At 46.2% G+C, this 11,602-nt stretch overlaps 1 protein-coding gene across 5 annotated transcripts in view; it reads left to right on the forward strand.

The window, feature by feature from the left end:
- The window catches only part of LOC118229978 (zinc finger protein 771-like), a 74,683-nt gene extending 67,963 nt beyond the window's left edge, over positions 1-6,720 (forward strand). For 3 of the 5 annotated variants that reach the window (XM_035422609.1, XM_035422608.1, XM_035422611.1), the window contains 3 exons: positions 4,142-4,282; positions 4,390-4,524; positions 4,992-6,720. In XM_035422609.1, coding sequence (XP_035278500.1) covers positions 4,243-4,282; positions 4,390-4,524; positions 4,992-5,725 — 909 coding nt within the window. In that variant the 5' untranslated portion in view covers positions 4,142-4,242 and the 3' untranslated portion in view covers positions 5,726-6,720. Of the gene's footprint in view, positions 1-3,377; positions 3,840-4,141; positions 4,283-4,389; positions 4,525-4,991 lie in introns of those variants that run through there. The other 2 variants (XM_035422610.1, XM_035422607.1) reach the window with 2 other exon arrangements.
- Positions 6,721-11,602: the final 4,882 nt, after the last annotated feature.

Genomic DNA, 11,602 nt, shown 5'->3' on the forward strand with positions numbered 1-11,602 from the left:
CCAGTACAAATTCTCTGCTTTTTTACTGTAATTCCCCTGTCAAATTCTATGTTGTTTTGCTTGTTGATTTTGTGTGCACATGCAAATTGTTAGATTGCGGTTGATTTTAAATGTGATGTAAATGTAGTGAATTTTATTTTATTTGTTTTAATGTGCAGTAGTCAGTGTACTCACAGTCAAACTGAATTACCCGTAGTCAGACAAGTACAGAAATGCGTGCAGGAACTGAACAAACCATTTCTTTATCTATATACCCCCACCTCCTCCAAAGTAAATAATACTTTTTAAATACGTCCTGTTTTACCTTCCTTTCAGCCTTCTCCATAAAGCAATATTTTTTCTCTAACTTATTCTCTACCCTTATTTTGTACGTGCGTCAGCGCAAAAAAGAAAAGCAGGAAGTGCAATTAACTTGCGTCTAGCGCCGGCGCACAGTACCTCGACAAGCGGGGCCAATTTCATGGCAATTTGAGAAAATCAGCGGCGAGTAAGTAGCGGTAATGAGACCCTTAATGTTTTCGCGCGCGGAGGAGAGCCTCGCCGCGGTATTTTCCCCTCGGCATTCGATCCGCATAATATCGCGCAGGCTGTTTATACTGTTGGTCCCAAAACGGCGGCGCTTCGCGAGCCCCAGGAGACGGCAGGCACCAGGGCTTTTTTGGAATACTGCAGTTAAACGTTGTGTACGTAGCGCTCCAGTTACTTTTTTGGCATCCCTGGAGCGCAGAGGTTGGACATATTTAAAAGCTAATGGTAACAAGGGCCTGGTTACGGCTGACTGCATCGGAACGAGTCTGCCCGAGGAAGAGGCGAAGTGGTTGCATTATTTCCCTCGTCTCTGGCTGTTATTGTTTCCTTCTGTGCCGTTTGTCATATGGTGTCCCTTGGTGTTGCTCGTTACATTGTTTCTGTCGGGGTTGTTTGTTAAAGTGTTTTTTTTTCTCTCACTTTTTTGTTACATTGTTTCAGACAAGTTTGACAACGGCAGGAAATCATAGTTGGCATTGTTCAAGACTTCAAATTATACGCAGATCTCATTCTCCAGAAATTCACCGCAATCCTACATGACATCGCTCAAAAGCAGTCACCGCCAGACCAGGAACAGACTCCTCCAATTAAAAATTAAACAGATGATAATTAATTTGCTCCCTCTGCAATTTGTTTAACATATGGCTTTTGCTCACACATACAGTACGAACTGCTAAAATTATGCAGCTTGTTTATACAGCTGCTTTTCCGTGACCCTGCGTTTTTTTTATTTTAAACTAGCTATTATGAATTTTATGGAGATATGGAAGACGCCCCTCATCTTATGGCCGTGCTTGAGTTGTATTTGAGGGTAAATTATTGGACTGTTAAGACTAATTAATTGAATTAATTAATGTTATGTCTGATGTTTTCAGTGTTTTTGTGCAAGTTTAAATAATTAACTAACATGCTAACTAATATTCAGTAGGGCTGGAATTGGGGAACTGTAGTTACCCTGACAATAAAACAGCTCAGTTGGAGAGTACGTTTTGTTGGCTGGGCAGTGTGCACTGAGAAATGGCACGTGGCTGCCACCTAGTGGTTATTTCAGGATTGCAAGAGCAGGTTTCATAACTGGAGGTTAGATCCACATGGAAATCAAACACCCCAGACTTTAGCATGTGGGGGGGAACCCAGACTTATGTCCGTGCTTGCGCGTGCGGGCAAATGTTGCATTTTTACTCCGCGCTGAATACGTTCCCTGGTCCAAATCAAATATTGTTACCACTGACATACACTGAAACGGGAGGCTGAAACATCTATGCTGGAGCCAACCGCGCTGGCGCTAGTGAGCAACATCTCTCAACAAGACCAGGAAGCGAGCTTCAGAATCGCAGCCCGGTTCTGGCCGCTCAGTCCGTCTGAGGAAGTGGATCAGAGGGCGGCGTTGCCGACCGTAAACGTGGTTCTCTGCGGTCCCATAAGAACGGGCTGAAAGCAGCAGCCTGTCGGCCTGGACTGCCGCTGCTCTCTTGCCGCTCGGTGGCGTTGGTATCCGTGGTTACAGTGATGCGTTTGGCGGCCTCTGTTCAGGTGAGCAGCCCTGTGTTCTGCGGCTGTAATGAGGTCGTGGGGGTCATCCTAGAAATGTGCCACATTGTTGCAAACATTCTAAATCCTGCCCCCCCCCCCCAAAAAAAACCTTGTCACACAGAACCCGCAACCCCCCCCCTCCCCATGGCCACCCATTCTTGCTGTGTGTGAATAACATCCAAGTCGCCCACCCAGTCTTCTGAGCCAAGAATCATTAAACAAACACCTCCTTTCTTAGTCTTTTCCTTGATTAACTCAAACTTTGGCCATATGTGCCCCCCCCCCCGCCCCCATTCCCCCCCCCTCACACACACACACACACACACACAAAAGAAAACCTGGCAGTGAACCTGGGGCCGGTATTTTCAACAGCGCTAATACTTCAGAGCTGTTTTTACCCTCTTTAGTGGAAACTACATTTGCACATATATCTCTCTCTCCCGAGATTCTATATTTTCAGAGGAGGATGTTTCACACATAAAATAAATACTGAATCTGTACTTGGGAACAGTTGAGGCGTAAAATTAGTCAGAGGTCCGGAGTTTGGAGAAGGCACATTTCAGCACTGAAAAGCAGAGATTAAACATTGCAGGAACTTTTTTTTTTTTTTTTAAATGTTAAAACAGACTGCTTCAGCAGGTTTTTTTCCCCCACACCACCCACATTCACAAGGATTTCTCCAACACAGGAACTCACAGCAAACTCACCTGCACACTGGCAGAAACAGTATGAGGACTAACAGACCTCCACCCTGTCCATTCAATCCATCTGTTCAAATAACATCCTGCCGTTTACTGCACAGAGAAACATTATATTTCATAGATAATACCACACACACTACTATTTACTTATTTTCATAGTTTTTTCCTCTCACTTTGTATTTTCTTTCTCTTGAGTGCTGCACAGAGAGAAAAACTATTCACCAAGCCAAATTACTTGTATGCATAAAAACACACCTGGCCAATAATGTCTGCTTCTGATTCTGATGTCCACCATCATCAGAGAATACCTCCAACTGCAATGGAAATTCTGGTTTAAATTGTTTGTTTAGTTTAGCAAGGTATCAGATTATATACAGGATTGTAACTTTAGTAAGCATTCAGTAGAGACTGTCATTCAGAGACTTACGAGTAAGTGACAATAGCAACGATAGGAGTTAAGATTTCTAAGCAAACATAAAATGATAATGGGGGAATTTATCGGGCAGATATATAAAAGCTTTTTTTAAAGCTTCGGCCCCCCGCCCGTTCAAATGCCCAACCAAACGGCCTTTATCATTAACCGCGGCCATTACTTTTATTTTGACAAAGTAAAGTTCTGGTTAACCAAAAGAACTTCCGGTTTCCGTCGTGGCTGTTCACCTGGCAGGGTTGAAAACACAGTTAGTTCGGTTTATTAATATGTGCTTACAGACCACATGTAGACCTAGCTTATGCAGTGGCATGTGGGATGTTATGTTAGATGGGGTGTCCTTGTTTCAGCAACTCAGTTTCTTGCACATTTCGTTTAAAACCATTGTAACCAGCGTCGGCTAACTGGCTAATTATTTTGGCGTGACCAAGATATGCAACTAAGTTGGTTGACCTAATTGTTTATTAGAGAGCGTATTTGCAAGCGAAGGAGTTGGCAAATCAAGACAAATCAAAAAACCTCGCCCGACTTTTACCTAAGATACGGTCTGCGTGCGTTCAGAACGGTTCAGCTGTTTTGATGTCTTTGAAAGTCTTTGGCTACTAATAGCTGTTAGAGCACTCACGACCGCAACAGCCCAGCAAAAGGTACCCGTTTTTCATAAGAAAATAACTGCTGCCATAAAACGGACGGACGTAAGCGTGTATATGGACAGTTAAACTCGTTAAAAAATACAAAATCCAAGAGTATTATATTTTATTTCGGTGTTTATTTATAACTTATATTAATGATTAAACCGTGAAATGATTATTATTTTAGTTGCTTGGGGTCTTTATAGGGTGGATATACAGCAATTGTATGTTCAATATTTGGAGTTGTAATGTAGGTGTAAAAATCAATTTATGTTTATGTTACTGTGATACCCATGCTATTTTTCTGTTACCCTTAGGCCCTTAAAACACCTTGAACACCTTTCGAAAGGTTAAAAACAAAGCTGACCTAACACTGTCTGGGGCTCTGCCTGAAATAATATCACACCACTCTGAAGAAATGAGTGCTGAGCCTGAAGAAGCTGATTGGTTGATTGGTGGTGAGTTGTTTATTTACCCACAATGCCAATTTAATATCTCAGACGTTTCTTTTATAGCTGACCTGGTTTGTGTGTAGTTCAGCGATGTTCTTTTATCTGTCTTCCAGGGGATCGTTTTGTTATTCCAGTCACTATTATATTCGCTAGTGATGATGATGATGGTGAAGAGGCTGATGGCAATGAAGACAAAAACTTTCCCTCTATCAAAAAGGAAGGAAGAGGCCGACATACAAATACAAAAGGTATGGAGCGACTGCGCAGCTCGGCTGGGGGACTGCAGACTGCGCAGCTCAGCTGGGGGACTGCAGAGTGACTTCACAGCTCAGCCAGGGGGACTGCAGCGTGACTGCGCAGCTCAGCTGAGGGACTGCGGAGTGACTGCGCAGCTCAGCTGGGGGACTGCAGAGTGACTTCGCAGCTCAGCCAGGGGGACTGCAGAGTGACTGCGCAGCTCAGCTGAGGGACTGCGGAGTGACTGCGCAGCTCAGCTGGGGGACTGCAGCGTGACTGCGCAGCTCGGCTGGGGGACTGCAGCGTGACTGCGCAGCTCGGCTGGCGGTCTTTGCAGTAAATTTAGTGGTGGTTGGTAGCGCGCGCTTTGCTGCAGCTGTGAAGCGGGCCTGTGAATTTCAAACCGAGAGACAAAGAAACAGAAGAAGGGGGGGTTAAAAATAAATGGCAGCCATGTTCCCTCCCCCTCTGCACACAGAGACGCGTGGAAAGTCCAGCGAGGACACGCAGGACCCTGGTGATGGAGGCACCGGCGTTGCCAGGGCGACGCGTGAAGACGTCAAAGACCCTCGGCTGAGCGGCGGCGGCGACAAGTCGCGTGGGAAGACCTCGTCTCAGCCACCTCCCGGGTGTGGCCGGAGGCTGTATCCTAGCAACCGGTCAGGGTGCGCAGACGAGGGCGGCGGCCGCACCAAGCTCCACCCCTTCGCCAAAACCTCGCACGTGAAACCCGACAGCCGCTCCGTCAAATCGGACCCGGGCGTGACCAACAGGCGGGGGCGGGGGTGGGGGCGGGGCAGCCCCGCCCGAGGGGGGCAGGAGTTCACCTGCGAGGAGTGCGGCTACTCCACCAACAGCTCATACAACCTGGCCTGCCACGCCCGCACGCACACCGGGGAGCGGCCCTACGCCTGCGCCGGGTGCGGCCTCCACTTCCGAACCCGCAGCAGCCTCAACCGCCACGCCCAGGCGCAGGTCTGCCTGAGGCCAGCGGGGGGCGCCAGACGCCCCGCCCCCGGGCCCAAAGCCGAGCTGCGGGCGTTGGAGTGCGCGGACTGCGGCTACTCCACCCCGAACGCCTACAACCTGAAGGTGCACCGGCGTCTGCACTCGGACGAGCGGCCCTACAGGTGCGGCAGCTGCGACTCCACCTTCCGCACGCAGAGCCACCTGTACCGCCATGAGCGCTGCCACCGGCAGCAGGTGGGCTGACCCGCCCGGGCGTGGCGTCCTCGTACCTGCGCCGGCACGCCCTGCTGACCTGTGAGCAGGAGCAGAGCAGAGACGGCACCGCTGGCTGCTCCTGTTTTTACAGCTGCTCTGTGTGTTCCACAGCCACTCTTTGAGTTCTACAGCCACTCTGTGTTCTACAGCTGCTCTGTGTGTTCTACAGCCACTCTATGTGTTCCACAGCCACCCTGAGTGGTTGTAGAACACACAGAGTGGCAGTGGAACAATGTGGCAGTGGAACGCATAGAGCTGCTGTGGATCATATAGAGCAGCTGTGGATCATATAGAGCGGCTGTGGATCATATAGAGCAGCTGTGGATCATATAGAGCAGCTGTGGATCATATAGAGCGGCTGTGGATCATATAGAGCGGCTGTGGATCATATAGAGAGGCAGTGGATCATATAGAGAGGCAGTGGATCATATAGAGCAGCTGTGGATCATGTAGAGTGGCAGTGGAACACAAGCTGCAGTCCTGGAGGGCCACAGACTCTGCTTTTTGTTTTGTAAGGCTGCCAGTTTGAACCGTGGAAACAAGGCGTGCAGATTCATCAGCCAATCAACGACTTAAATTTAGAACTTAAGTCCCGGAACACTTCAAAAACCAGCGGACCCAGCTGGGCCTCCTGGATACGAGTTAAAATTATTTTATCAGTGCAATTTTTCGATTTTTTGAGTTTTCTCTAATGCTGTTACGAAAATGCTCCAGTAGCCTGAAATGAAAGTTTGCGTGAAGAGTGCAGTTCAGTCCCCTTCCCTTAATCTAGGATGTTGGCTCTTATAATTTTTTTGAAATGATCAAATCCTTCCACAAAGTCTGACAAGTGTTTCTGTTGTGTATGTGTGTGTTAAAATTGGAGCCCCTCTCCCAGTTCAGTATAGCACCTCCTTGGACCCAAAGGTCAATCTTAACACTCCTCTGTGAATTGAGTTAATGTGTGCAGGTATGACAGCCAATTAAAATGAAGAGAATGACCACCTGATGGCAGTGTGAACGTTTTACCAGCAATTGCTTTGCCAAGCGTACTTTAATGGATTTAATGTTGTGGCCAGCTGTTAAAATTTTCTGACTCATCCATTCACAGTGCTTCCATCATAATGGTAATGTAAATAATGTTATCATGAAAATTCATTGTCACATTAAGGATTATTTTCTTTAATATTGAAAGTTAATATTGTAAGTGTGCAGGGGTGAAGAAACATTGCTTTCTAATGGTTTCATCCACCAGGAATGTAAAAAAAATTCCCAGTTCGAAATTCCCGATATTCCTTATTTATTCCACACGCAGTATGCCTTGTTTACGGACGATGTCAGCAAGATCTCAGCATCCCCCGAGATCTCCGGCTTGTTAAATTATGGGTGTGAGCAGCGCAATCAGGTTGTCTCATGAATTCCTGTTTTCTGCGGAATTGTGCTGTTGTTAATTAGAGTTTCTTTCGGAAGTCGTGAAGACGTGCCAGATGCGACTTAATTTCCGCTACGCTTCACATAGGTCAGGTTGACAGCTGTCTTACACTTTTTTTCCGTGAGCGGTGGGGCCGATGTTTATGAATTAATTATTCGCACGGAAGCTAAATATAAAACTGTATCCGCGGTAATCGCCGTTATGCAATATGCATGATGTATGGTCGGTCTTGGGTATGTTTTACACACCTTTTCACAAAACGGCATGGATTCTGTCATCGATTTTATCCGGCACGCTTTTATTAGCCGCCTGTTACTCGGACGACCTAAATTAAACGCTTAAGGTTAGCCACAATTTGCGATAGATTTACTGTAAAAACTTCAATTTGTGTATAGTCCTGGACTGTAATTTATTTAATTGCGTTCAAGCCCTGTGTAACAGCTGCTATGTCCGATAAAGAAAATGAGTATCTCACACGTCTTCTCCATGCAATTAAGAAGTTTCATTTTATTTTTGGTTTGAAAGTCGCTAACGTGTTCCAGGCAGCACTCTGAAGGCGTGCCCCCAAAGCACGTTGGTCGATTTCAGATAAAAAGCTCTGTAATTACACGGAGAGAAGTGTGCGATTCAATTTTTTTTATCTGATGTAACAGACTGTTAATCAGCACTCTTTTTTCGGGGGTGTCCATGGGATCAATTGGAAAGCCAATTGTGAGCCAGGCACAGTCGCTCCAATCAGTGGCTGATCTCACTAACGCTCTTGGCTGTACAGGAGCAAATCCCTGCAGCGATGCTCCAAACATTTAGTATAAAGCCTTCCGAGGTGAGTGGAGGTTGTTATAGCAGCAAAGGGTAGACCCAATTCCATATTAATGGCCATGATTTTGGATGAGATGTCCGGTGTCTACATACTTCTGGCCATGTAGTGTAGTTTTAAAAGACAGAGGACAAGAAGTGGCTTCAAGGACTGTTTAAAAGCTGCTCTTAGTTTTCCAGACGTGGAGTTTAACCATCATGGAGGGACTCTGATATGGCGATAAGTAAAGTTTGGCAGTTTGGCGACAGGATTCGGTTGCTGCTGCCCCCTGCTGTTTGTGGTAATGAAGTGTAATACAGCAGTTGGGATACGAATTTGCCGACAGCGTCTGTCTGCCCTTCTGTCTTTACAGGTCAGATGGAATGTCTGCGTTCCCCGCCTTTTTTTCTTTCTTTAAAAAAAAAAAAAGAATAACTGACAAGCACTGATGTGCTTTGGACAAATGAATAATTTAATCTGTGTGGACCGTGGCCAGGGTTCGTGAGAGTTACATAAACGCCTGTCTGTTGACGGTGGGGGTGCAGGTCGTGGCATTCAGTTGCTTTCGTGAGCATCGAGCGTTACGACATCATTTTCGCGCAACGTCAGGCTACGTCCGAGAGCCAGTAGCTGGTTTCTGCACTTCTGGCGCTCAAAGTCTGCGACCTCTACCTTTGTTAAGAACGACTGGCCAATAGGCTATTCATCGCCATCGGCTGCTCGGTTTAATTACACGTAAAAATACTTAAAGTTCACAGGAAGCGGTGAAAGAGCTGAAGCGTATTCTTTTACTTGCAAAAACGGTTCCGCACTTTGGATGACCGCAACTCCCAGCATCCCTTTATTTTCTCGCTCAAAGGGCTTTAAGCGGAGTAGCACTGTGGTATTACCCCCCGTTGTCACGGCAGCCCGCTACCAGGCCTTTTGCTTTGCAGCCGGTCGGCGAGCTTCGCTAGCGAACTGGCGGCGCCAGGCCCGCTACGCTAGCCTCATGAAAGTGAAAAACGAAAATGACGAAAATGACCTAAGGGCTTTCAAATTAATTCCTATTCGCAATCTTCCCTCCGTTCTCATTCATGTACTGATGGACCCAACTTGAAGGCTCTGTTTATTTCACACTTTTTCTTGGTTTTATAATCCTTCTAATGGCTCGTACCTTTTCAATCAACCAATCAATCAATCAATCACTTTTAATGACCACGCGACCGAGGTCATTATTTATTTGCTTTCAGTACAGCATGGTGGGAAGCTCAATACAGCGGCGTCAGTAACATCAAACATAGACAGATAATACCTCACGGCCGCCATCTTCCATCTTCCAGAAAGAGAAAAATAAAAATAATAAAAAATCTCTTTTTAGCTCTTTCCTTGACACATTATTCATTGCCCCCTAGCAACCAGTGTTCCTTTGCATCTATTAAACATAAAAAAATTGACCAGAACCGCAGGCGTATTAAACAACTCATTTATTTTTACTCTTTTACTCTTCCCCCCCCCTCCTTTCAAAATGAATTCCTATTTAAAATGTGTTTGTTATCACAGTTCATTTAATGAACTGCAGGATAAGGTTGGCTGTTAATAGCAATAGCATGCAAATTAGCATGTGAGCAAGTAACTACATCGCATGGCGTCAACAAAAATAGACGGATGTAATAATACCTGCTTGACATTAGCGCTAGGATGCTATTATGCTAATGTTTCCCCCTTTGGTTGTGAAAACTGTTTACCAAGACATTGTGTGTTGTTTCACAAAAGGCTATCGGGTGCTTGTGATGTCACGGGGATGGCTCTGAAAGATGGGGGTGAGGGGGGGGCTGTTGCATGCTGAGAGGCTGGTGTGTAGTGTGTGGGGATGGGGAGGTGGGGGGGGGGGGATTTTAATTGTCACTTTTCAGCAGCCTGAGTGCCTCATTCATTGTTGCGTTACAGGGTCACATGACCCCCCCACCCCCCCATGGCTGAGCGTGTCACAAACATGCGTTTTACACGTTTCTCCGATTCCGTGGCTTAATAGGGTAAATACTCCCTCTGAACATGAAAAGCAGCCAATTAAGAAAAAATAAGAGCGTGCTAAAATTCTGGGATTGCAATTGTGGTTGGAGTTAAAACAAACATACACAGGAGGTCCCCCCAGGACTGAAAACCTGCATACACAGGGGGTCCCCCAGGGGTCATTCTGACATTATACATCCATCGATTTTGTCCTCTTCTGGTGTCCTGACATTTCAGACATTATTTTTTCCCTTCACTTCAGATCAGAGGTCTACCCACCCGCACACACACACCCCCCCAACCCCCCCCCCCCCCGCCACACACACACTACAGTTCTGCTGCACAGTTTCAACAGCGGCACCCAGCATCTCACAGTAGGTCTATGGGGGGGGGGGGGGTATTTTATGAAACAGGAGTACTGAGTCACATCACACTCTTTGGATGTGGAATCTGCCTTGTATTCCAGCTGTTAGGATGAAAGAAAGCCATTCCCAGTATGTTCGGACTTCAGAGTGATCCGAATCACACAGGTTGTCCAGGGAGAAGCAGCCACCGTAATCCCCAAGTGATACGTGACCTGTTCCTTCCTCTCAACAAACAAACGTCCTGCTGGCTCCTCCTTTGTGCCTGTAGGTTACCCGTCTCATTGCCATTTAAAGGATGGTTTTAACCCTTTCAGGTGTAATATATAAGAAATGGGATTAGAATGAACTTAACTGAACATTCTAATGCTGATGTAACAATCACTACTACTGCTAACTGAACATTCTAAGGCTGATGTCACAAGGCAATGCTGAAGGCAATGGAGTTCTAGAACACTGATTTAGAATTTGGAACAACATTTTAAAAAAACAACTCTTTAAAGGGTTAAACATCTTTAAAAGCTTTTAAATGCTATCTGTGTTTGCCCTTCACTGACAGTGTCTCACAATACTTCTGTTGTAGTAGAAAAAAACAAAGGTGGCAAATATTAGTTTAAAACAGGCAGTGTTTCTCTGGGTTATGATTTGTTTGATTTAGTACAAAGCATATAGAGTGTAGCACTGCAGTAAAATAATTTCCTTTTGACTCATTGTTACTTCTGTAATGGACCTGCTGTTTCAGTATTGTGCGCAACAAATGTTCCACAAATTACACGTATTATCGTATTACAGTACAAACAGCCTGCGCCGCAGTGTGCGCCTTATGATGTAAATATTTTGCGTTCGATGTTTTTCGAAACTCGTGCGCAACGCTTTTTCACTGATGAAGGCTGGGGATTGCTTACATTTTCCACTGACGTCTAACGTAAGCACTGCGACGCATCGCGGGTGGAAAAAAGGCCACTTCGCCAGTGACCGGCGTTCACGGAGTTATTGTAATTTCATCATTTTGCAAAGAGAGCGGGGAGGTTTCCTCAGTTCAGAGTGGACTCAGCGAACCGCCGCAGAGTAAATGTATCTCGCGAATGCGAATGCGATTGCTTTTGCCTGCGCAGGTTGAGCCTGGTGCACTACAGCACTCCTGCCTAATTACAGCTGTTCTCCAGATGCATCGGAGGGCGATAATTTGAGCGATCAGCAATCAGAGGAGTTGGCCTTCCACCACACAGGCAGAGTGCTACAAGTGGGTTACAGAGCAAAGGGGGGGGGGGGGGGGGAGTGGGGGTTGGGAGGTGAGAATCCAG

Source organism: Anguilla anguilla, chromosome 6 (assembly GCF_013347855.1).
Source record: "Anguilla anguilla isolate fAngAng1 chromosome 6, fAngAng1.pri, whole genome shotgun sequence".
Lineage (NCBI taxonomy): Eukaryota > Metazoa > Chordata > Actinopteri > Anguilliformes > Anguillidae > Anguilla > Anguilla anguilla.